Source organism: Cheilinus undulatus, linkage group 12, assembly GCF_018320785.1.
Source record: "Cheilinus undulatus linkage group 12, ASM1832078v1, whole genome shotgun sequence".
NCBI classification, from domain to species: domain Eukaryota; kingdom Metazoa; phylum Chordata; class Actinopteri; order Labriformes; family Labridae; genus Cheilinus; species Cheilinus undulatus.
Genome location: NC_054876.1, coordinates 27,861,384 through 27,888,830, shown reverse-complemented (window position 1 = coordinate 27,888,830; position 27,447 = coordinate 27,861,384). Strand labels below are relative to the sequence as shown.

General features: G+C 37.9%; 1 protein-coding gene across 1 annotated transcript; it reads left to right on the top strand.

Moving 5' to 3' along the window:
- The first annotated feature begins 3,600 nt into the window (after positions 1-3,600).
- LOC121518860 (solute carrier family 22 member 5-like) lies at positions 3,601-27,087 on the top strand. The gene is made up of 10 exons (XM_041801526.1): positions 3,601-4,059; positions 7,346-7,449; positions 11,541-11,695; positions 12,921-13,092; positions 15,439-15,565; positions 19,392-19,489; positions 21,763-21,977; positions 22,122-22,304; positions 22,880-23,015; positions 26,979-27,087. Exons 1-10 carry the CDS (start codon positions 3,661-3,663, stop codon positions 27,061-27,063), a joined length of 1,674 nt encoding a protein of 557 aa, XP_041657460.1. The 5' UTR covers positions 3,601-3,660; the 3' UTR covers positions 27,064-27,087.
- Positions 27,088-27,447: the final 360 nt, after the last annotated feature.

Here is a 27,447-nt window from a genome sequence, read left to right as displayed (position 1 = left end):
GGAACATTAGGGACTGCAGGCTGTTTTTTGTTGAGCAGTGTGATTGAGGTAGGAATGAATGAAGTTTGAAACGATTGCTTTTATATCTACAGGCTCTATAGCGCCTACCTGAGGGGAGTAGTTCATACTCCTGAAAAAAAATGTGAGAGGGGTCATCCAGGATCTTCTGAGCCTGGTATACTCCAGTTTTTTCATAGATGGTGTTCAAAGATGGCTGTTCTTTCCTCCCAATCACTTTCATAGATGTTTTTATCAGATTATTTATTTTGGACCTGAGCTGTATAGAGAGGTTGCCAAACCAAGCTGCCGTGCCATATCTTATCAAACTTTCAATTATGCAACCTTAAACTTTCTAACTCAGAGGAAATAACGCAATGAGATGCTCTCAATACTCCTGAGGATGAGATAATGAGTCAGCACAGAGTGATGCAGGCTTTTCTCCCTCATGTGATCAAAAACATACTTCTAAAAGAAACAGGAATGCACTTTCTAAGTAGATACACATTGTGGAGAGCTGGTTCAATTGAAATGACAACTCATTCAAAACAATCAACCAGCAATGCTGAACAGGCATATAAACTGTACTTTTTGATTTGACTACCACAGACGGCCTCAGTTGATGGGGCAGTTTTGAATGCAGGCTAGAATGTGTGAGCATCTACCGAGCCAACATGAAGGTATCCCAGACCGGCTCTGTATGCAGTCTGATTAATCTGAAACCAAATTATTGTTAATACAAAATGAGAGCATACCAAATTACCTCTTAATACCCAACAAGGATGTTAATGCAACGTGTAAACAGGGTCAGTGATTACTTGAGATCAGAATTCATTTAACTGCTTCATGTGTAAATAAGTGCCTGCCCATTTGAAAAGACGGAGTGCCTCATTGTTCACACCTACTGGGAGGCAGCATTATGCCTTTTTCACACAAACCAGTGTGGATACATGCATCCTGGACCACCTCTGTATGTGGTCTAAGCTGTCCTCGGGAGGCATTAGGGTGCTTCTTTAACATTAGGACTTACATGCTGTCCAATCATGCAGAATGAATTTTAAATAGGTTTGAACAAACCAGAGATCATTTCAGGACTGTTTATTAGCAGATGTTTCACTGCTAAGGAAACAGTGAAGGATTAAAATGATCAAACAGAACTATCTGATGAAGTTAGGTGTGAAGATGATAGGATTAGCCTGTAGTGCTTGAGACCATGCTGTTAAGAGGGTGAATTTTTTTAAACCCTTAAGCTTTTTTAAAGGGTAAACAAACAAATGACTTGTTAATTAGTGATTTTTAGAGGTGCTGGTATGTGGATTATGTTACTGTTTGATGGAAATATTGGCAATCTCTTTGTCACTGTCTCTGGTGATTTTACTTGCCAAAGAGTAAAAACAGAATCAGGGATGTACTACTTATATTTTTAATATGTTTCAATGTTTTTTGTTAGATTATTTTTTGGTTTTAATGGAGGCAGACACTCATTTAAGACTGGGCTTTAAACTTTAAGGTCCTAGTTACAGGCTTAGATCGCTGGGGGCCCTGAGCTTCTGCATCTATCTGTATGCAGTTGTATCACTGCATGTCACAAACTTTAACCTTATTGTACCATTTAACAATCTATCTTCAGGAGGGTTCCTTAGTTTCTTTGTAATGTAGGTTCCTCTGAATTGCTGTTGTGAACAGCCAGATCTACCTGAAGCCACCTGCTATAAATATTAATATCAGCTTCATGTCTTTTATTAATACAAATACTGAGCTGCTTTAATTAAACAGCAGCATCTCCACATTTTTAGTCCCCGCTCAGGTTATTGGCACTATAGTTGATATCATAAAATCATCAGCCCACCATTGTATTTTGATGTTATTCCTGTTATCAGGGGCGCACTTAGAAATTTTGAGGCTCAAGGCAAACCCAGGCATGGGGCCCTCCATATTCAGTGATCTCCCCCTTAGACCTATGAAAGTCTGATCACAAACAACACAGTTGATGCCACAAAATACTAGAAAATCTCATTTGTAAAAACAAAATAATCTGTAAAAAGATATACTTTACTTTCCATTTTTCTGTCACTTAGGGGAGTGGTTGTCAACTGGTGGGTCGGGACCTGAAAGTGGGTCACTGAGCAGTTTTCAGTGGGTCCCAACTAGGTGTCTGAAAAAAAATGGTGGCAAAAGTCCCAAAGGCCTTATTGAACATGCACTGATACCTTTTATTTTACCTTGTTTTACTGTAAAACTGGGTGAGTTAAAATGGCTGATCAATATTTCAACTAATTTATCTTCTTCTCTTGCAATAAATGGACACTTTTCCCACGATAATGAAGTAACTTCACAAGATCTCTGGAACACTGGCAAAAATTTACACATAATGAAGGGGAAAAGGGGTATAAAATTTATCAGTTTTGTCCCTTTTCTTTTTATATCAGGTGTTTTGGTCTAATCATGCTCCAAACTGCAACATATTCAATAACTAAACATGCATTGTTGAACATTTTTGGGAAAACTCGGTTGTGATCTGTTGTAAGACAGACTGGTGGGTCTATATGTAAATTATCTTGAGATAAGACCACACTTTACATCCTTGTCTTTGTTATCAGGTAAGTGCTAATCAACTTTATAAAGAGTTCTCCAGACCCCCTGTAGAGGGGCCTTAAAGCATTTGTTAACATCTGGCAGTAAGATCATGCTCTTTTCTATTTAAGTCTTTGAAGGAGCTGGGTCTTGGAGACTCTCCCTTTTGTTTGCAAACTGCCCTTTACTCCTTTGAAAAGAATGAACATAGAGAGTTTTTGTTTGCTTCCTGTTACCCTGAATATACCATCTTGACTTACATGCTGCGAGGACAGGCTAAAATGTGTTTCCTGTTATTTACTTGGAGGGGAAAGACTTGGATGTAACAAAGCAAAATCAACGTGTAACTTTTATGGCCTTGGACCAGGGATCCTATGCAACTCTCGCCAATAAAAGGGTTCATAGTGCACAAGTTGTAAGGGAAATGAATCACAGAATTATGAATGCTGAACATCACAATTTTTATAGGCTGGAGAACCATGTATGTCTTTGTGTCTCATGGTTTTTCATGACAAGAGCTTTGTTTAGATTTCTTTTAAATACAAATGTCTGGGTTAAAATCTCCAGCTGGAGCTTCACTTTATACCTGCATGACAATGATGGTTACTTTTTTGACTGTAATATCAGTCTGTTTTTACTGGAGTCAAGGGAACCCAATTTGATAGGCCTATATAAAACGAATTTCAACATATACTTCTGATTCATGTATTTTAATGCAAAGCTGAAGGGGACGTATATGGTACAGCATATTGCATGTTTGAGGTAAAATACAACAGCTCAGAGTTTAGATTTTGATTTATTCAGTCATCCTGTGATTTGTTATAACATGCTAGTTAATAATATTGGGGCCTCTTTTGTTTTATCATTCAAGCCTGTAGATTTGTTCTTGAGTTGCTATGATCCTCGAGACTGGCCAACTTGGCAAACTCCAGTCAAAATGAAAACACAGCGGGTGGTCAGTGGGTGGGTTGGCTGTTTTTTGTTGCTGACACAAAACCACCGCTTTGAAAAGCGTCTTCAGAAGTCCCTCACTCTTATCCACCTTTTACCCTGACGCACGTCCTGCGCCAGGTGAAATTTACACGCAACATGACCGACTATGCGGCTGCAACCGCCTTTCTCGGAGAATGGGGACGTTTCCAGCAGGAGGTGTTTTTCCTCCTCTGTATGAGTATCGTCCCCAACGGATTCACCGCCCTGTCCATCGTCTTCCTCGCGGACACGCCGCCACACCAGTGCGTCGTCCCGGCGCACGCGAACCTAAGTGCAGCGTGGAGGAACAGCAGCATCCCGCTCGAGGAGGACAGTCACAGCGGCGCGGTCATGCCCAGCAAGTGCTCGAGATACAACGTGAAAGATGTGCTGGGTTACTCGAACAGAGGCCTGCTACCTGGAGATGATGTTAACCTGACTCACGTGTCGACGGAAGGCTGCTTGGACGGATGGGAGTACGACCGGAGCGTCTATGTGTCTACTATCATATCAGAGGTTTGTTGACCTTTATTTTGAAAGGGAATAAATTGTACTTTTAAACGAAATATAGGGTTATGTCCACAGAAGTCACTCTGTTGCCCTACGGCATTTAACTAATTGTGTTTGTTTTAGGTAGTTCTTTATGGAAAAAAACAAGCTATACATGCATACCATGAATCACCATTTAGCTAAAACAAATGGAAATTTGATTTTGGGTCCATATTACCCAGGCCTGTGGTTGACAGAAAAATTTAGACTCACTTGAATAGGCTATCCTTCTAACGCTGTGTTAAAAGACATTGGCTATGTGTAAATAGACATTCAAAAGGGCTCTACTGTCCTAGGGAGATAGGAGGTGTTTAAATCAGTGGTTCTCAACTGGTGGGTCAGGGCCCAAAGGTGGGTCACACAGTCTTTTTCAGTGGGTATTGAATGTGAGCCTGGGGAAAAATAGCACCAAAATGCCCCCACCTCTCTCTATTTTGACACTTTTAGTTTTGTCTGAGATTTAAAATCTGACATTTTTTATTAAATAAGTTTGGAGTGGTGGAACTATGTGAGAGCTCTGAGCCACAATTCCTCCATATGGAGTAGATGTTTGGGCAGTTGAAAACTGCTGGTTTAAATAGTTGCTTTGTTCGTCTTTGACTGCTAAAATAAGCAAGACAGCCTGGCTGCAGACCGTTTCTGACGGCCACTCTCATGACCGCTCATCTGAGATATATCTCTTGCGTGCGTTGTATATCTTATGATGAAAATACATGCTAAAACTTTGAAAATAAAACTGGATTAAACTTCTGTTTATGGTTAATGTAAGGGTTAGGATTAACCCTGCAAAGCAGATGGATACGCCCATTTCCTTGTTTTTCACTGGTCAAATCCATCTTGCAAAGCTCCCATCTGAACCGTTTGGGCCCAGTTAGAAAGTGACAAGACCAATCAATGATGAGCGGCAGTATTTTCAGGCACGGCAGAGTCGTGATGTAAACAAGCAGCAACAAGAGGCTGGTGCAATTTTGGTGGAAGGGCTTAGCGTGGATGCTGCTAAAGCGCCAGTTTTATCAGAACTTGATGACATTTATTCGTTAAAAGAAGAACAAAGAACAGCAGTGAGTTGTTTTCTTTTCAGAAACAACAAAAGTTGAGTACTTACATCTCTATAGTCGCCATGTTTCGCGTTATTCCTCGGTAGCTGCGTATGCGCAGCTCGATAGCGGCTACGTCCTGTGTTTTGTTGCTCTGATTGGCCCGTAGAGATGTGATAGACAAAACGTTCATCCAAACACACTCCAAGTTTATTTCAAAGCCTCTGCCTTTTCCCAAACATTTCCTACAGAGACTTTCCCTGATGGATGTGTTTCACACATCTATCTGGCGTGTCAGGTTAGGTTAGGATACCAAAAGTTAAAAGTCAAAAACTTGACCTAAAAAATGTAGGTACCAAACATTTAATAAAGCTGAGTTAACAGTCTGCTTATGGGAGAAACATTTGATGAAAACATTCCAACACAGCCAGCGTAGCATATGTAGCTCTGTTGGCTGTGTAAAATACGTAGATAACGGATGATGGAGCTAAAGCTAAGCTCACAAAGCATCTATGTTATCTGCATAGCTTAGTTAGTGGTAGCTATGTTTGCTAACACTAACTGAGCTATAGATAAACAGAAATAAGTAGCTAACATAGATATAGCTCAGCTCACAAGGCAGCAATGTATGCTACATAGGGACATTATCTTCATAGCTACATTAGCTCTAGCTACATTTGCTAAAGCTCACATTCTACATTGGCTTATGTAACATTAAATACTTAGCTAGTGTAGCGATGTTAGCTTTAGCTAGAGCTAACTTAGCTACATTGGCTTATGAAGTAACATTAAATACTTAGCCAATGTACTTATGTTACATTTAGCTAACACTAAAGTGTGCCACCATTTTGCTACTACTTCTAAAACGGCTCTAAACTGAATTTAACCCTGGATTAGACCTCCTTTTCTCCGTTTTAGTGACAGGATTTTGCTTAGTCTTTAATGTTTACAATATGGATAAATCATGAATGTAACCGCCAGACTTTCTTTTATGAGTAAAGTTGAATTAAAATAAAATTTAAAACTAGAAGTATGTTGTACGGGCAAATTACAGCAGTTCTTCTCTGAGATATACGGTGTCTTAGATGAACGGTCTGTGAGAGAGGCTATCAGAAATGTTTGGTCTGCCTCTCTCAAAATAAGCATTTCATCTTTTTCATTTTACCTCAAAAATCATAATTTCATCATGTGTGCACTGTTGTAAGATGCATGTTTGGCCATCAGGTGGCTTGTACTGAAAATAGGAATGCCAGCTCATCCTATTCTCTGCTAATTAGGAAATATGTGCAGCTTTGCATCAGCCTATTAAGTACAATTTGACCTACAAGTGTTTTAAATCTATAACACTATTACTGAGCAAACTTTTTTTTCTTGTTCTAACCAGTTCTCTTGGTTATCTCAGTCTATCAACCCTCATGTCCAGACAAGAAAATACCAGATGTGAAACTGTCCACGTGTTTCCCCAAAATTATTCCTTTAAGTCACTGTTTACTTCCTCATCCACATTCCTTTTAACCTCAACGAGTACAACAACTGGAACCAACAGTATTAAAAATAATTATATGGTTTTCACATTTTGCTGCCCCTTTTATTAGCTTAAACAGATGTTGCTTAAGCAGCCAATGGTCAAGAATAGGTAGTTGTTAATGGAGAAAAGTTATGAATACTTTCCATGTTCTTGATGGACAATGAAATTACTGTTAAAGCTCCCAAAGAATGAACACTACATCAGTATACAATAGTCCTTAAGTTTACATGCACATAGCATAACCATATAATATCATAGCACTTCTGGATCAAAGCCGGACATAAAGTTTGGATCATGCTCTGCCCTCACCAGTTTGAGTCTGATTTGGATGTTCACATCATGAGTGATTCAATCCTCAACATTTCTGCATTAACCAGGTGTTCAGTTTCATACCATATCAGTTGGAGTGACGTGTTCACATGTACTAAATGTCCAGTTATAGTTAGAATTCTAACTGCATGTAAAAAACATGGGTTTATCAAACTGTTCTTGTCCTGTCTGTATGTAAATACGTATCCATCTCTGAATAAAATTAAAAATTAAAACAATTAACTATAAAATGTTTGCTACAAAGTTTAACGTCGAGTTAATACTGATTGATTGTTTGGCTTGTTTAGTTTTGTAGGTTCTGTGGAGACATAAACATGACATTTGGGGCTTTAATGTTTGTGTTTTTGTGTGCTTACAGTGGGACCTGGTGTGTGATGACAGGTGGAAGAACCCATTCACCTCCTCCATCTTCTTCGGTGGAGTTCTCACTGGATCACTTGTCTCAGGACAACTCTCGGACAGGTTTTGGACAAACAGCATTAATTTTATCTATTTATATTTATTTATCTCTCATTATGTTGCAACTTAAGTTGACTTCTGGAACAAAATGAAGATTAGTGATAAGATTACATGCTTGAACTAAGTGCCTTACATGATCTATGTGTACTCAACCAGATTTCAATATTGCATTAAGCCTTGAAGGATCTCAAGAACTACTAAGTTTGATAGTAGACCCTGAAGTTTAGTTCCTTTGAAAGTCTAGTAATTACAATTTCATTTTTTTGATCCAGACTGCAAATACAAAAATCAAGGAAATTCTACAAAGTCCTCGGCTCAGTTGATCGACAAATGCGAAGACATAAAAGTTTAAACTCTAGAGAGAGACGCATGGATCACAATACGAAGCAGGGCTGGCCCAAGCTTACTTGGGGCCCTAAGCAAAGTTCGACTGGGGCCCCCTCAACCACTGATCACTGTTACTGATGCAGTCAATGCTAGATAATCTGTACATATACAACTAATCTAAACCCCAGTGGAGAAAAAATTGAGGTAACAGACCTTGAGATTTTGTTCATTTTATTTCAAACCACACTATAGGTATTGAGAGAAATTCAACATATAACATCATGTACATTACTTTAGTTAAGCCTGAAGTGATTTGTCTCAGTTGATTCTATAAATGAGTTAAACTAGACTCATGTATTTGATCAGTGTGTATGAACTGTCTATTTAATCCAGTGATGATCATCCCTGTACATAATGATAGTGACTATTAAATCACACTCTGGGCCCACTAGTATGCATGCAGTAAACCCCTGGAATTTTTCCAGAAAATCCACCATTTCTCCCAGAAATTGTTGCAATTACAAATGGTTTTGGTATACACATGTTTATTTCCTTCATGTGCATTGGAATAACACAAAAAATCTGAAGACAATTTCTGGGAGAAATGGTGTATTTTCTGGAAAAATTCCAGGGGTACCAATATTTTCGTCCATGACTGTAACTACATTTACTTAAGTTATTGTAATTGAGTAGCATTTTTGTGTACTTTTTTGAATAGCTACTTTTCAGAATTACTACTTTTACGTAAATACATTTTGAGGGAAGTATTGTACCTCACTACATTTTAAAAAGTATTAAGTACTGAGTAAAAAAAAACACTAAAAGCCAAAGTGAGGCGATTTTAGCTTTCAGCCAATAAGAAAATGGCCTGAAGTTTGACTTTCACAGCACATGACGGTCAGCAGAGAGAGAATGATTTCAGATTTCATCCTAAAAAAGCTGTTAAATTTGACCTCGAGTTAAGTTTCACCTTAAAACAACAACCTGGTTATAGATTTATATTCTCTTTTAGTTATTTCACATTAAGAAAAGATCATATTTTACTGTATAACCTCCTCAGGTATCAAAAATAGCTACTCAGTACTTTGAGTAAATTTTAAATGACTTACTTTTTACTTTTTCTTGAGTAGATTTACAGATTACTGCTTTTACTTCTACTTAAGTATATTTTATCTAAAGTAACTTTACTTTTACTTCAGTACAATAATCTAGTACTCCACCAGTCAGAAATAAACCTGCTGATGTCCTACACCCTTCCTTTTCAACACATCCTCCTCTTTCTGAAATAACATCACATTTTAGAAGGATTTAGAGCCATAAAACACAATACAAAAAACTAGCAGTTCATTTATTTTACATTCTTCTAACCTCAACCCTATTAAAGTAACAGTCATTTAGTTTTATATAATAAGCATTTGCTTTACAGCTCTTTAATGATCAGTATTAACATGAAATCCCCTCCTATAGTCAGATATTATGACTTGATGCAAGCTTCATTTTCTTTATTAATTGTAATCTGGATAAATTCATTAAACCGTGTTTTACCTGTGACAATATTTATGTATCTCTGTGGTCTGCTATCTGTGTGTAGAAAGGCATGACGACAAGCCTGCTAACTTTTATCCTCTTTATGTCCTTTCTCCTGGTCCGTACTAAAATAATTAGACCCTACAAAGCTCAGCTTCCTGCTAAGAAGAGACTAAACTGTGTGTGGAGTCATTTGGTAACAGAAACTTAACGGGGACTCCAGTTAATGTTTAGCATGTCTGTCACACTTCTCTGGTGCAGAGACGCTGTTTGACTGTTGTGTGGTGCATTCAAGAACATTACGTAAATATTCGTTGTCATGGACAGACTTGAGAAACAGCCTAAAACAGCATTAAATGAATCCCCCGATGTAAAACATTAAAAACGCTTAAACTATTGAATCAGAGGTGGGGCTCTGTTTCTCCCTGACTTTTACTCTCAGAACCTCATTCATCTTCACAGCCTGGCTGATCTCTCTATAGTTTGCCTCTGAACTGCTTGTGAACATTCCCTTCTTCGCTCTTGGGGGCCCCCTGGTTGCGACGGGCCCTAAGTCGCTTATGCCTCAGGCCGGCTCTGTTCCGAAGTATAACAACATATTTGATGACACATTAGCTACCATAAGACATCAGCTAATGCAGAATTTTTCTGTCAAGGTACCCTAGAAAAAAGTTTGAAAAAATATTGAATCACCCTGTACAAAGAGTAATAAAAAACTTACATCCCTATGACAGCCAAGGGATTTATGTAGTAATAGAATTAAGAAGATAAAGCTCTAAAGCACTCTTGTTGAACAGTTTAAAATCCTACATTGATGTGATATCAGGAGCATCTTGAGGCAATTTTGATTATTTGTGGGAGGATATTCATGATAGTTCATTGGCAGCTCTAAAATAGATACATCTGAAAAAACAAAAAAGGCAGATTTATATTTCAGTGCGGAAATTAAATACATCGTATTATTGGATTTTATGTTTTGCAATAGCAGTCCCTAAACTCTGGAACAGTCTTCCCCATGATATCAGGTCTGCAGATTCCATCGTTTCTTTTATTTTAAACTGCTTTTAAAAACTAATTTTTATAAACTCTTTTTTATTATTTAAAATAAGTGTTTAATGATAATTTTCCTACACATGTGCTAACTTTTTGAGTAATTGTTTTACCTTTGCATAACACATCAAACATTGCGTAGTTAAATGAAAAGCTTACCATAAACCATAATTGAAAACCATAATTAAAAAAATATACATTATTGTTTCTCTATTCTTTTAGCATTTTTAAGTGCTGGTAAGGGTAAAATCAGTCATTCTATCCTCTCATGGTAGTATGTAAATGTGCTATAGAATGTTTTTAGGGTCTGCTTATCTATGAACAAATCAGATATAAAAACTCTGGTGAATGTCAGAGTAAGAACACATCACTTTGTAAGACTTGTTGGTGAATGAGGCCCAGTACTGTTTTTAAATTTAACACTAAACTAGTTCCTTGCAGACAGAAAACTCAGCCAGAAATTGAATTGGTTGGCTCGCTGTATTGTTGATTGCTTTAGGCCCTATACCACCACAGAATTCCAAGCTAGGATTAATTGGAGTGCTAGCTGTGGTCTAAAAGTTTTATTAGAAAAAAATTCCTTTCAATCATTATTGTTTGCTGCAAATTCACTGTTGGTATTGTCAGACAGTAACATTTTCTACTAAACAGTCACATTTGCAAGTAATTGGTTGTTGGCTAATGCCTGTTGTTTTCTAACTGTAGATCCAGGTTTAACAAATATGTTGATTCACCTCCAGCTACTGTTTGCTCTACACATTAATTATTTTTTTTTGTTAATTTCATTACCTTTAAAGCTTCTCATCAGTCAGAAAGATACAAAATACAACCATTATCCAGAATACCTATGCATATAAAATCTGCAGCCCTCTAACATCCATACAACTTTCTAAGAGTGTTTGTGGCTTCAGCTGCTGTCAGGGGAAACAAATGGAGAAATAAGTCTGTTAAATTGATGAATTAGTGCCAGTATTCTCTCTCCATTTGGATCAGTAAACTCCTTTGAAAACTATCTGGCACTGAAGCCACTAAGTGTTTGGTGTTCTTTCAAGCATGTCAGTTTGTTTTAGGAAGGTTGTATAGAGTGGGCTTATTGGAGCTTTTTGTAGTAAAACAGCCATCTGCTTTAAATCTTACAGTAATGAGAGAAAGCCGATGGTTCATTTACCTGTGCTTTGTTCCATTTTCAGATATGGGAGAAAAATTGTGCTGTTTGCTGCCACTGGTGTCATGACTGTGGCCACATTCCTTCTGGCTTTCTCGCAATCCTGGGTCATGTTCTGTGCCATCTATTTCATTGTTGGAACTGGCTCCATCTCCAGATATGTATCCACGTTTGTCCTGGGTAACTTTGTGTCTGTTAATTATTTCTCGGGTGTATTCCTTGTCTGCAATGTTCTTGATAACCAAACCTATTTATATAATGACCATCACAGAGAAGAGGAAGGAAAATGCTGTTTTGATGTTAAAATGCCAAATGTTGTGCTCCTCAGACTATCTGAGTTTGTACAATGTATAAAGAATTAGCTTTTAACCACTTCTGTGTACATCAGCTTCATAAGAGCAGAGTTTAGTTAACATTTGGAGTGATGTCAGGCCATATTTCATGCAAAACCAATGCTGGCTCTTCTACAGTGCCTATTAAAATATTCACCCCTTGGATGATTTACCCTTTTATGGATTTCATAAATCAGTTATGGTCAATCTCAAACCCTCTTTTATGTCTAAATGAAAACAGATTTCTACAAAGTAAAATTAAGTCAGGCTTTCACGACTGGTGAAGAACCCAGGCAACAGTTATTGAATGCAGAGTCTTTCCTAGCTCAGCTGCTGAAGCTTATAACTCCATCAAGGTAGTCATAGGTGTCTTCATGGACTCTGCCACTGATCTCCTTGCACAGTCATTCAGTTTGTGAGGATGGTCTGATCTAGGCAGATTTACACATTTTACGTATTCCTTTCTTTCTTGATGATAGATTCAACTGAACTCTAGGGGATGTCCAGTTTCTTGGATTTTTTTTTTTTATCCACCCCCCAGACTTATACTTTTCGATAACCTTTTCTGCATGTTGCTTGGGGTGTTCTTTTGTCTTCATGGTGTAATGGTAGCCAGGAATACTAATGAACCAGTGGCTGGACCTTTCAGACACAGGTGTCTTTATACTACATTGAAACACATTCACTGCACCTTGGTGATCCCCAATTCACATATTTTGAGACTACTTGCACCAACTGGTTACATTTCTGTTGAGTTAAGTCAGTCAGTTTTAAGGGTTTTTTTTGGTAATTCTTTTGGTCAAGAAAACCAAATTATATTGACCATGGTTGATTTATAAAATCAATAAACAGCTAAAACATCCAAGGGGGTGAATACTTTTTAAAGGCACAATGTTTCTTCAGAATTTTCACTATCCATTGTCTTATGACCAATCACTTGGCCATGAAAAGATCACTTTAAGTTTCTACCACTCTGAAAGTTGAAAAACAGTAGTTTAACAATATAGCACTATTTGAGGACCTGTAGGTCAATCTTTCTTCTCTAAACCCCACCTTCCCTGTTTTTTCCTCAGGAGCAGAGATTTTAGGTCCACGTGTTCGGACCATTTTCTCTACTGCAGGTGTGAGCATTTTCTTTGCTGTGGGCTACATGCTGTTGCCACTGTCGGCCTTCTTTGTCAGAGACTGGAGGATGCTTCTAATCGGGCTCACCCTGCCTAGTTTACTCTGTGTTCCTCTCTGGTGGTAGGTGGGTGTGTGTTTGTCAGTGTGTGAATGTGTTTTTTTAAGAAGGCAATGTTATATATTGGGCAGCTTTTTCCATTGACAACAAAAGCCTTTTTTTTTCAGAAATACTAAGCATATTAAGTGCTTGTGATCTAAATTAAAATAAACTATAATTGAATGAAATAAAATTATATATATATATATATATATATATATATATATATATATATATATATATATATATACACATACAGCCATGGACAAAAATATTGGCACCCCTGGAATTTTTCCAGAAAACACACCATTTCTCCCAGAGATTGTTGCAATTACAAATGTTTTTGGTATAGACATGTTTATTTCCTTTATGTGCACTGGAACAACACAAAAATCTGAAGAAAAAAGACAAAATTGACATAATTTTACACAAAACTCAAAAAATGGGCCGGACAAAATTATTGGCACCCTTTTAAAACTGTGGGTAAATCATTTTATTTCAAACATGTGATGCTCATTTAAACTCACCTGATGCAGTAACAGGTGCTGGCAATATAAAAATCACACCTCAAGCCAGTTAGGATGTATAAAAGTGGACTCAACCTTTGTGTTTTGTGCCTGTGTGTGTCACACCAAGCATGGAGAAGAGAAAGAGGAGCCGAGAATTGTCTGAGGACTTGAGAAGCAAAATTGTGGAAAAATATGAACAATCTCAAGGTTTCAAGACCATCTCCAGAGATCTTGAAATTCTTTTGTCCACTGTGCGTAATATAATCAAGAAGTTTATAACCCATGGAACTGTGGCTAATCTCCCTGGACTTGGACGGCAGAGAAAAATTGACAAAGGAATGCAACGCAGGATAGTTGGAATGGTGGATAAACATCCTCAGTCAACTTCCACACAAATTCAGGCTGTTCTGCAGACTCAGGGTGCAGAAGTGTCAGCTTGGACCATACGTGGACTTCTGAATAAGATGAAGCACTATGGTTGGAGACCGAGGAGAACCCCACTGTTGACAAAGAGACCTAAAATAGCCAGACTGGAGTTTACAAAAATGTACCTGAGTAAGCCTCAATCCTTCTGGGAGAACATTTTGTGGACAGATGTGGCTAAGGTAGAGCTTTTTGGAAAAGCAGGTCATTGTACTGTTTACAGAAAATGGAATGAGGCCTACAAAGAAAAGAACACAGTACCTACAGTCAAACATGGTGGAGGTTCAAGGATGTTTTGGGGTTATTTTGCTGCCTCTGGCACTGGGTGCCTTGACTGTGTGCAAGGAATCATGAAATCTGAGACTATCAAAAAATTTGGGCCGAAATGTTGGGCCTAGTGTCAAAGAGCTGGGTCTACATCAGAGGTCATGGGTGTTCCAGCAGGACAACGACCCGAAACATACCTCAAAAAGCACCAAGAAATGGTTGGAGACAAATTGCTTTAAGCTATTGCTAAAAGTAAGTTATTTAAAATTGACTTAAAGTACTGAGTTACAAAGTAGCTACTTTTGATACCTGAGGAGGTTATATAGTAAAATATGATCTTTTATTGGTGTAAATTAACTATAAGAGAACATGAATCTTTAACCAGGTTGTTTTTATAAGGTGAGATTTAACCTAAAGTCAAATGCAACAGCTGTTTTAGGATGAAATGGGGAGTCATTCTCTCACTACTGACCACCATGTGTTGTGAAAGTCAAACTTTTGGCCATTTTCTTGTTGCTCAAGCTAGAACCTCCTTGTTTGGCTTTTAGTGTTAATTTTTTTTACTCAGTACTTCATGCTTTTTAAAATGCAGTGAAGTGGGGCGCAGGTGGCCAAGTGGTTAAGGTGCACGCCCCATGTACGCAGACAGCCCGGGCTTGAATCCAACCTGAGGCCCCCACCGCATGTCTCTCCCCCGCTCTCATCCCTGTTTCCGACTCTATCCACTGTCCTCCTCTATCAAATAAAGGCACAAAAATGCCCAAAATAAACCTTTAAAAAAATGTAGTGAAGTACAATACCTCCCTCAAAATGCACTTAAGTAAAAGTAAAGTGGTGATTTTGAAAAGTACTCAAAAAAGTACAAGTACACAAAAAATCTACTCAATTACAGTAACTTGAGTAAATGTATATATATATATATATATATATATATGTCCTTTTTTGATTGTTGGCTGGAAAATAATCTAAAATATGCCCTTTGAACTTAGACAATTATGAAATATTGATATTATGACACACATAACAGCATTACCTTTCACCATCTTTGTTGACGCTTGAAACTTTTTAAGGCCGGTTACACTTTTATGGAGGCACTGAGGGTGTAAAGTCTAACTAAGTTTAAGTTCAGGACCTGAATCTTTCTCTACTCTCTGTCCTTTTATGTGGCAGGTTCATCCCAGAGTCTCCTCGGTGGCTGCTCTCCCAGGGAAGAGTGGAGGAGGCCGAGGCCATCATAAGAAATGCTGCTAAAAAGAACAAAATTGAACCTCCATCAGTCATCTTTAGTCCACAGCAGGTTAGAGGACTTAAAATTCTTTAAACAAATTTTCTTCAATGTGAAGGCATTTACGCAGAGTCAGCCAAGTGCAAAGCAGGTGGGATAAGGGTCTGCACGACAAAGTTCAGTCCATAGTTCTTTAACAGAAAATGATGGGAATTAAATATTTGTGCCTCATGAGAGTTTAAATATCTTGGGGTTGACCCATGAGGCTAGATGGATATGCCAATGTCTGTATTTTATCAGTATGCACTGTAGTGTAAATGATAACTGTGAAGAGGGTATTGATACCAGTTCAATTTTGATTCACCTCTCTCTTTGGATTGAAAGAATGAGACAACAGAGCACCAATGACCAATGACTTTTCTCAGGAAGCTGGTTTGGCTCAACATTAGAGGTAGGATGTGGAGCTCAGACATTCAGTGGAGCCTCAAATGGCTCCTTTGGATGGGACAGGAGGGAGGCTGGATGGCAGGTGGTCAGAGGATCTGATAAGTATGTCCCCTGGATGCCCCTCTGGAAGTTTCCTACCTAAAGATTTCAAGCTATAAAGATCCTGTGTTTCCAGGTACACTTACCAAAGGTTAAAGATAAAGCTTTAAGACCTAAATCAGATGTCTTTGGCAGGAGTAAGGAAAATTTAATATAAACAAAACCATAACTCTCAGTAAAACATGCACAAAAAAATCAGTGAATGAATGGTGTCTAGAGCAGGGCCTCCCAATTGATCCCATTCCCATCCAAAGAATAACCTTGCAAAACTTCCTACACTAGATGTTCGTCACGATTGCACGTATTAAAACTTCAACATATTACCCACTGGTTTTTTAAAATTGTTTTATAAATCATCTTGTCACTCGTCCATTTTTGTAAATAGTCTATTATTTATATCTCAGTGATAATCAACAGTAAGAGTAAACATTTCATCTTTTATTTTTAATTTTATTGTGTAATTCATTAATTATATTTAATATGTATTCTGTTAGAGCCTTGCAGCCTTTGGAGTTCAGTCATGCATAGTCTAGCAGCCTGCTGATATTTCTTTTCAGAAATGTCTCCATTCCAAGTGGAGATAGGTAGCTCATTTTCAGAGGTACAGCAACTTCTGACTGGCTCGAGTAGTGAGTTACATGTAGTAGTAAACATCATCTAAAATGACATATTACAATTAATTATAGCGGTTGATTTTTCACATTTTTTTCATGCACAATACTCCATTTGAAGGGCTGGGATCCCTATTTTGAAAAACACTTCTCCATAGAATCAGACAATACCTCTTTGACTCTGTCAGTCCTATACCTTAGCCATTAACCAGACCTTATCACTTTTCCTACAGATACTGGTTTTCTTTTAGAGCTTTTCCAGGCACCTTTACTTACAAGATAAGTGTTAGGAATGCACCTTAAATCATTTGTAGCTGTGATGTAATCATTAACTATTCTGCTAAAGTGAACACTAATATCAGTTTATAAGAATATGTTGGATAGATATTTCTCTTCAATAATCCTGTGAACCTAGGAAAATACTTTGAATACTTAGGAAGTGGAATAAACTGGAATATTATAAGACATTCAGACTATATTTAGAAGTTAATGCTTATCATAAAATAGATTAGTATCCCAAAAAACTGAAATTCAAAATATCATTTTTAATATAATATTATATTAATGTTTGTATATTAGGCAACTTGATAGCTTAAAACTAACAGTTACACATTTTTGTTGTAATTTCATTGTTAATCTTTCAATTTAATCTTTCAAACAGCTGTCCTCTTCCACACATGACCTTAGACCTGGGAACTGGTCTTGGCAGCCTCTGCTCCATGTAGAGAAACAATAACTTGGTCTTTCCCCTTTACAAGCTGTCAATAGTTCCTTACAAGGGTCAAAAGAGTTGTTTTTTTAACCCATCATAATTGAAATGGCACACTTACAGAGATGTAAAAGTATGATTTGTTTCCTGTTGACAGTAGAGCTTTTGAACTTTGCAACAAGTATGGATTTGATTTTTTTCAGGTGGAATGACAATACAATAAAAAATATTAAAGCAAACACAAAGTTTGCTTTAAAAATGTTTGTATTATTTTCATTTTTCAAAGTCCTGCTTTTGAATCAAAAGTTTTGCTTTCAGTTAAATGATTTCTTATGGGTAGAACCAAAATTTTGAAAATATAAAAATGTCTCTAAAGGCCCAACTCTCAATCCAAATCCCCTACTATATATTTTTTGTGGTAGAAAACAAAACAGATAATAAATGAGTAAATTTTACAACAGTTTTTTTCTAACTGCTGAATGCTCACTCTGCTTTTTTGACAGTATGGTGTTGCAGTGGGTTTGAAAAAATATATACATTAGGCTGTAGCTGCTACCTGAGCAAAGCTAGCTTCCTCAGCCTGCCTTTTCAACATGCCCAGGCTGCCCATCTCCCATTAACCTGCATGACGTTGTACATGTAGATGCTTAAAGGGATTTTTGGTTTAACAGCCTAACATAAAAAATGTAAAAGAAAATAAAAACATCTAAAATAAGGATGTAGTATTCAATCATGTTGGTTGGTTTTTAACACAAACAGCCCTGCAGTCAACATGTTGAGCACGTTTTTGGTAAAAAGGTCCGTTATTTTCAATATTCTCACCTTTAGTCTAGATAGGAAAACCAACCAGTGTAGCCCAGAGCAGCTTTCCATTAATGGCTAACAGCACAAATAGCCAATGATTGTCATAGTCAGTACTGGGCGGTCCTAGCTACCACTGAATCCATGCAGCAGAGAGGGAAAATGCTGACAGCTCATCTCCACATTAAGACACAAAACATAGCACAAAGCTGCCACATTGAAGTGTTGGTGTTCAATGATTAGTTTTTTAAGCTTTTTAAATGGGACTTGAGATGGAGCAAAGCCAATGACAGTGATTACTGATGCTCTCTTCTGCTTTTATATTTTTGTCTATTTTTATCAGGGTGTTATGAATTTGATATTGTTAAGTTGTCAGTATGTTTACATTGTCCTCTTTATTTAGTCATGAAAAAAGCCTGCCAGTGAACTCTCCTTATAAAAAAATGCTTGTTTACACATTTAACACAACATCTAGTGTGGAACTAAGAAATGCAGTACAGTCAAACTTCAGGTTTATGCTCTAAAGTGTGCTATATTTCATTATAGTTAGGCTTTGGGCCATCAAGAGTGAACCACTGGTCAAAGTTGGCCTGTGAGCCAGAGTTTGGACACCCTGGGCTTACACCTCTTGCTTCCTTATCTTCATGGGGCTAAAAACTCCATGGCTCAACATTAACATTCACTGCATGGTTTCATTTTGATACTTGTAAATTAAAAATCTTTTTTTGCAGTAACACCAATGTTGTATAGTTCATAATTTCCCTGTTTTATGTATGAATAAAATCACCAGTATATTTTTTGCACACAGTGTGAGTTTTACTGTCAAAAGGAAGGATGTTTTCTGGGGCAAGAATTAACTGGAGTACCCAGCATTCTCTTGAAAATGAATTAGGAAGTATTTTAGATCTAGTTGTGCATTCTTGTACTGGAATTTCATGCTACCTTTTCTCCTCACATACATGACAACAAATTTGCAATATAATTACTGTTTCTGTCTTGCTATATTGCTAATTATAACAAGCATTTTCCCTCCTAGATATTTTTTGTGAACATTTGCTTCCATTAATCCTGATCCTGGTGTTTAAACTGTCCGTGAGTGAACACATGTTAATGCATGTGTCAGACAGCAAGTGGTCGTGCATTCACCGTCTTCTCTCTCATTAAATTATGTCCAGGCTGATGGCTTTGCTTGTTCAGTGTCTGTTGATCCACGTGCTCTTACCGCCCACAGAAAGAACTTCAGCTCAACCAGAAGAAGGCCCACAACATCTGTGACCTGCTCCGCTCTCCAAACATCCGCTGGCTCTCTGTCACGCTGTGGCTGGTCTGGTGAGTCCCTGCTGTCCCACCTGACCTCTACATTCAGTACAGTGACCCTGCACATGCAAAAAAGCACACCTAAGCACACACTTGCAGACAAATACTTGGAATACACTGTTTCAGCTTACATTCATCAGCCTGCTTTACCAACAACAAATAATGAGCTGTCAGGGGCTGTGAAGCATGCAACAAAGATTAAAATCAGTTTTATGTAACTGCACAGTAGGCCTATATTTTGCCCTGGGCCCATTTCCTGGTCATCAAGTCAGCTAGAGAACACGTTTACATAACTGCACTTTTCCTACACATTTCTTATGCAAAAAAAAAAAGAAAAGTCTTTTGAAGTGAGTGATAATGCTTTTTCCTGATAGGTTATTTACAGTTAGAAATGATTGCCAAAATGTGAAAGCATTACTTTATACAGTGTATTCAGAAAGTATTCTGACCCCCATCACTTTTTCAATTTTGTCATGTTGCAGCCTAATGGTACAGATGAAAAAAATTATTTTTATTCTCAATAATTTGCACTCAGTACCCCAACAATGTGAAAACATTATTATTATTATTATTATTATTATTATTATTTATTTATTTTTTGCAAATTAATTAAAAATGAAAAACTGAAATATCACACTCACATAAGTATTCAGACCCTTGGCAAAAACGCTAGAAATTTAGCTCAGGTTCCTCCCATTTCTCTGGATCATTGCTGAGATGTCTTGCCACTCTGCCATAAGCCCAAGTTGTTGAAGGGCTGCATGGGTGGTTGTCCTTCTGGTACTTTGTCCCATCTCCAATCAGGTTCTGTGGAGCTCAGTCAGAACGACCATCAGATTCTTGGTAAACTCTCTTACCAAGGCCCTTCTCCTCTGATTGCTCAGTTTGACCGGGCAACAGCTCTTGGAAGAATCCTGGTTGTGCCAAACTTCTTCCATTATAAAATTATGGAGGTTCTCTTGGGAACCTTCAGTGAAACAGAAACTTTCTTTCAGCCCCAGATCTGTGCCTTGCAACTATCCTGTCCGTTATTTCCAGTTCCTCTGACCTCATGGCTGGGTTTTTGCTCTGATATGCATGACTAGCTGTGAGGCCTTCTAGAGAGAGGTGTTTGCATTTCAGGTCAATCAAGGTGTTAAAACATCTCAGCAAAGACTGGTTGAAACTGGAGGAAATTTCAAGTGTATTTACAAAGGATCTGAATACTTATGTCAATAGGATATTTCAGTTTTTATTTTTAATCATTTTTTAAAAATGTTTTGATGTTCTGTTTCCACTTTGCATTGATACAAAATATCTATTCATGAGAATAAAAATACATTTTCTCAACTGTAGAATCAGGCTGCAATACGGCAAAATTGAAGGTGAGAAGGGGGCCTGAATACTTTCTAAATGCACTGTAAATTAGCCAAATAAGTCTAAAAGTGTAGCCCTATAACCTTGCAAAGCAGATGGATACGCCCGTTTTTGTGTTTCTCACTGGCAAATCCATCTGAAGCTCCCATCTGAATTTTTTGGGCCCAGTTAGAAAGTGACAGGACCAATCAGCTTCAAGGGACAGTACTTTCAGAGTTCTGAAACAGGCAAGCAGCAACATGAGGCCGGTGCAATGAGGGTGGAAGACGTTAGCTTTGATGCTCTTAAAGTGCCAGTTTTATCAAAACTTGACATTTATTCTTTAAAAGAAGAACAAAGAACAGCAGTGAGTTGTTTTCTTTTCAAAAACGACAAAAGTTGAGTACTTACATATCTACAGTTGCCATGGTTTGCGACGTTATGCAGTTCTCTTTGGAGTTTACTCCTCGGTTTGTGGCTACGACGTCAAGTGTTTTGTTGCTTTGATTGGTCCGTAAAGATGTGACAGACAGAACGTTCATCCAATCGCCCTCAGAGTTTCTTTTCAAAGGTTCTTCCCTTTCCCAAACACTGTGTATGAGTGGTTTTTCACATGAATGTGTGAAACACACCTATCTGGCATGCCAGGTTAGTAGCCCTACAGATGTGCCTCTAACCTGCAGTCCTCATCAAGAGGCAAAATTCCAACCTGTAGGCTGGAAAAGTACTGATAGTGCCACACTGTCAAACAGGTGATATCATGATGGCATAATCAGTCGCAAAGTCTTTCCTCTTTTTCTCAAAGTTAAAGTCTCTCTAATAGCTATGTGGACTTACAGTTACAATGACAGCTTGTGCATGAAAAAAACCTGATTACTTGATTACATTTCTGAAGCTGCCATTGTGTTTTACTATTGAGTGATCATAATTTCTATCCATTACTCCTTCAGGAACACAGTAACCATCGGCTACTTTGCCCTTTCTCTGAATACTGCGAACCTTCACGGCAACGCATACTTCAACTGTTTCCTGTCTGCCCTGGTGGAGATACCGGCCTACATTTTGTCCTGGATTATGTTTCGCTGGTGTTCGAGGCGACTAAGTCTTTCCTCAACACTTTTTTTGGGAGGATTGTTTCTACTCCTCATACAGCTCGTACCAGCAAGTATGATACTCGATTGAACTCACGCAATATTAAAGGCTTGAAATCAGTCATTTTCTTGTTCGTAAATAGCATCATCTCAGTCCACTTGGTAGATTTAATTTCAGCATTGTTTACCTATAACAAAGATGTTATCATTCCCTCTAGATCTGATTTTTCTAGCCATATCACTGGAGATGCTGGGGAAGTTCGCCGTGACAACAGCATTTGCTATCGTGTATGCATACACAGCAGAAGTCTACCCAACTGTTCTGAGGAATACAGCTTTGGGCACCTGCTCCATGGCCTCCAGAATAGGCAGCATCATTGCTCCATACTTCATTTATTTAAGTACGTACATTTACTTCTGCCTGAGGAACACCAAGTTCATATTCTATCACTCATTATAATTAGCTGTCTTTGGAATAACTCTTAACCTTCCAGTATTACGGAAAAAACGTCCAGTCTTTATTTTCTAAAATTTTCAAATCATTGCATGTAAAACATATACTAACTGTATTCCTTATTTTAAACAAATTCAGGGTTAAGATACAAAGCAGAGAGCAACATAAGTTAATCTCCAGGACTAAAAGTTTTGTGATGTATTGTTAGTAAAAGCTTTTCTGTAGAAACTGATAGAAACAAGTGGCTACCAAGAGAGCTGGTCCCTTTTAAGAAGCAAAAGAACCAAACTCAGTAGACTAAGGTAAAGGCAGCCTATTAGCACTCTGACGGGATAGCCTAGTCTCCTGAAAGGCCGAAAGCTTTCAGCTAGAATTTACAAGTTCTTTTAAGACCTAGTGGGGTTGATTTACATTACTAATGCCACATCCCACTGTTCCTTCTACTCTTTTGTCTTTTTTGTAATTACACTTTTAGAAAGGTTGTTTTTTTCACTGCTCTCCCTTTTGATGTGTTGCCACCAGGAAGCTACTCTGTTTCACTGCCTTACATCCTCATGGGAAGTCTGACAGCTCTGGTTGGGTTGCTGAGTCTCCTGCTGCCTGAGACTCGAGGAATGCCTCTGCCTGACACCATCACTCACATGCAGCGTTTCCCTGGGTAAGACCACAACTCGCTGTCTGGAAGTTTGATTGCACATCTAAAGTTACCACTTAGAGTATGTGCATATTTTAATACAGAGTTTAGTTTGTTTTAGCTGTTACCTTTATGACTATAGTGCTACTTAAACCATTTAAAAAACAAGATAAAGCTAAAGACACTGTTAAGTCTCTAAATTACTCAAAATAGATTCAAGTTTCGATTTTTTTTCTGTCTACCCACTGTTTTACTATGAAATTGTATGGTTGCAGATGGTACTGGTAGTTATGTTGTAGGATCAGTGTAAATGTTTATCTTAAGCCATCCAATACAAAACTCAACATTGCTAACAATTAACCAGTGATCTTAAACTTGTTTGTGGTCAGATTTTGTTACTGTTTCTTCTACATTACCTTTAAAAATGCACCTTGAATGTTTTACCCTTTTATTGATTTTATACATACAGTCATGGACGAAAATATTGGCACCCCTGGAATTTTTCCAGAAAATACACCATTTCTCCCAGAAATTGTTGCAATTAGAAAATGTTTTTGATATACGCATGTTTATTTCCTTCATGTACATTGGAAAAACACAAAAAATCTGAAGAAAAAGACAAAATTGACACAATTTTACACAAAACTCAAAAAATGGGCCAGACAAAATTATTGGCACCCTTTTTTAAACTGTGGGTAAATCATTTTATTTCAAGCATGTGATGCTCATTTAAACTCACCTGATGCAGTAACAGGTGTTGGCAATATAAAAATCACACCTCAAGCCAGTTAGGATGTATAAAAGTGGACTCGTCCTTTGTGTTTTGTGCCTGTGTGTGTCACACCAAGCATGGAGAAGAGAAAGAGGAGCCGAGAATTGTCTGAGGACTTGAGAAGCAAAATTGTGGAAAAATATGAACAATCTAAAGGTTTCAAGAACATCTCCAGAGATCCTGAAATTCTTTTGTCCACTGTGCGTAATATAATCAATAAGTTTATAACCCATGGAACTGGGATGGAAGAGAAAAATTGACAAATGAATGCAACACAGGATAGTTGGAATGGTGGATAAACATCCTCAGTCAACTTCCACACAAATTCAGGCTGTCCTGCAGACTCAGGGTGCAAAAGTGTCAGCTCGGACTATACGTCATAATCTGAATGAGATGAAGCGCTATGGCAGGAGACCGAAGAGAACCCCACTGCTGACAAAGAGACATAAAAAAGCTAGACTGGAGTTTACAAAAATGTACCTGAGTAAGCCTCAATCCTTCTGGGAGATCATTTTGTGGACAGATGTGACTAAGGGAGAGCTTATTGGAAAAGGAAGTCATTCTACTGTTTACAGAAAATGGAATGAGGCCTACAAAGAAAAGAACACAGTACCTACAGTCAAACATGGTGGAGGTTCAAGGATGTTTTGGGGTTGTTTTGTTGCCTCTGGTACTGGGTGCCTTGACTGTGTGCAAGAAATCATGAAATCTGAGACTATCAAAAAAGTTTGGGCCGCAAAGTAGGGCCTAGTGTCAGAAAGCTGGGTCTCCATCAGAGGTCATGGGTGTTCCAGCAGGACAGTGACCCCTAACATACCTCAAAAAGCACCAAGAAATGGTTGGAGACAAAGCACTGGAGAGTTCTGAAGTGGCCAGCAATGAGTCTGGATCTAAATCCCATTGAACACCTATGAAGAGATCTCAAAACTGCTGTTGCAAGAAGCACCCTTCAAATCTGAGAGACCTGGAGCAGTTTGCAAAAGAAGAGTGGTCCAAAATTCCAGTTGAGAGGTGTAAGAAGCTTGTTGATGGTTATAGGAAGTGATTGGTTTCAGTTCATTTTTTTCGAAGTTGTGCAACCAAAAATTAAGTTGAGGGTGCCAACAATTTTGTCCAGCCCATTTTTTGAGTTTTGTGTAAAATTATGTCAATTTTGTCTTTTTCTTCGGATTTTTTGTGTTGTTCCAATGCACATGAAGGCAATAAACACATGAATACCAAAAACATTTGTTTATTGCAACAATTTCTGGGAGAAGTGATGTCTTTTCTGGAAAAATTCCAGGGGTGCCAATATTTTCATCCATGACTGTACGTCATATTCAACATAATTTGTCTTTTTTGACAAAATATTTATTAGAAAAAAATCTGTAACGTCAAAGCAAAAACAGATTTCGAAGTAATGTCAATTAAACAAAAATATGTAATGTTAAACAAGTGACTGCATAAACATTTACCCCCTGTAAAGTGACTTACCTGATTCAACAAAGGTCCACCAAATTGGTGCAAGTAGTCTCTCAATTAGTGAAATGGGGATAACCTGATTCTAGTGAATATATCTCAAGTGATTGTAAAATAAAGACACCTGTGTCTGTAAGTTCTAGTCACTGGTTAACCAGTACTCCTGGCTACCATTACACCATGACGACAAAAGAACACTCCAAACAACTCAGAGAAAAGGTTATTGAAAAGAAAAAGGTCAGGGGATGGATACAAAGAATTTCTAAGGCACTGAACCCCTCGAGTTCAGTTAAATCCATCATCAAGAAATGGAAGGAATTGGTCACAAGTGTGTATTTGCCTTGATCAGGCTGTCCTCCCAGCGATCAGTGCACACTCGCACTGAGTGAGTGTGCAAGAGGGAGACTAGGGAGAGAGGCCACCAAGACACAGATGACTACTCTGAAGGAGTTGACAATAGTTCACCAAAAGGCATGCAGGAGACTCAGTGGTCAAGTGGAAGAAAGTTTCTTGATCTGATGAGACCAAAATGGTGCTTTTTGGTGGACAGCAAACACTGCAAATCATCACGAACACACCATCCCCACTGTGAAGCACGGTGGTGGCAAAACAAGGTGAATATTGCAGAGTGGTCGAGTCAAAGCTCAGACCTCAATCCAATAGCGAATTTGTGGCTGGACTTGAAAAAGGGCTGATCATGCCCAATCCCTGTGCAACCTGACAGAGCTTGAACAGTTTGTAAAGGAGAATAGAGTAAAAAAAATTACAGAGTTCAGATGTGCAAGCCTGACTGAGACCTACCCACATAGACTCAGTTCTGTGATTGCAGTTAAAGGTGCATCTGCAAATACTCACTTAAAGGGGAATATGTTATGAATATTTATGCACTCACTTATTTTACATTACTTTTTTGTGTGTTTTAACATTTTGTTTTATTTTTGACATTACTTTGTAGAAATCAGTTTTCACTTTGACATTAAAGATGTTTTGTTGTTGTTTTTTAGTCAAAAAAGCAAATTATATTGGCCATGATTGATGTATAAAATCAATAAAAGTGTAAAACATCCAAGGGGGTTGAATACTTTTTATAGGCACTGTATGTGTACTAAATTATGAGGAAAAAAATGATCAAGCTTTTGTTGTACTTGTCCTGCCTGTTAACAGGTCACACATTCTCTGTCCTGAGGTCTGTTTTCAGATAACCGCACAAACCTGTTGTAGTTTGTGTTTGCCTGCAGGGCTTCCTACCAGAGAGCTGTGATGTGCTTCTCTGAGGAGAGCGTTTCTGTTAAAAACAGGTGGCAGGGCGCTTATCCAATTCATGTTTCTCTGTGTGATATCCAAATTCTAATCTGTAATTTGAGGTAGAATGGCTTTTATTTTGTTTCCTAGAAATAAAAGAAGAAATAAAAGTTGGATGAACCCCACATACTACCTGACTTTGGATTAGGTTTGATTTTCATTGTTCAAAGGTCAAACAAGGCAATAATGGCTGAAACAAATGGTTTATATGTGTGTGCACAGACTGGAAGGAAGTTGTAGATGTTTTTTAATCCACCCACAGTCAAACTGTGTAAGCTCTGAAGTGGAGGATGATTATTTGTTTCCACCTCATCCATTAGACCTCCCTTCCCTTTGTCCAGCAGGTGGTGCCTTAGTCCATCTTTTTCATCAACTGCAGTACTAAAACCAGCAGCTGTTCCTTCTCCTTTCATGTGATGTGTAAATTACTCTAACTCTATTTTTCTTCACCTTAGATGCTGTCAGAAGAAACCTTACACACTCACCCAGGTGAGTGAAGAAAAGGAAAACCCAGCTGAAAGGAAGTCTCTGGTTGTCTAATGACGATCTAATATCCTGTTACGAGGCAGATAACTGGGCAGAAATCACAAATCTGTCCATCTTGTCACTGGATTTGTGAAATGATGCAACTTAGACAGGACAAAGAAACTTAACATTAATTCAAACAATGCAATGGTGCCTTCAAATAACTCATCAGGAGTTTTCTTATTTTGTTAACACTGTGAAAGGAACAGTGTGACAAATGATAGTCTTATACTTATCAATGCAATTTTACTGATGATACTTTAATGAATGATGCATTTTCCTTAAAAAAAAATACAACTGCATTTTTCACTACACATTTTCTTAAATGTTTTAAAGTGTATTGTTATTATTTTGTATACATTGCTGATTCATGAAGCCACACAGAGAATTTAAGCACAT

What these genes read in the sequence shown, in the direction of transcription:
- LOC121518860 (XM_041801526.1), top strand. Translation starts at nt 3,661, where the DNA reads ATGACCGACTATGCGGCTGCAACCGCCTTTCTCGGAGAATGGGGACGT. An exon ending in TCATCTTTAGTCCACAGCAG is followed by an intron (nt 15,566 to 19,391) that starts GTTAGAGGACTT and finishes TACCGCCCACAG; the next exon opens with AAAGAACTTCAGCTCAACCA. An exon ending in CACATGCAGCGTTTCCCTGG is followed by an intron (nt 23,016 to 26,978) that starts GTAAGACCACAA and finishes TCTTCACCTTAG; the next exon opens with ATGCTGTCAGAAGAAACCTT.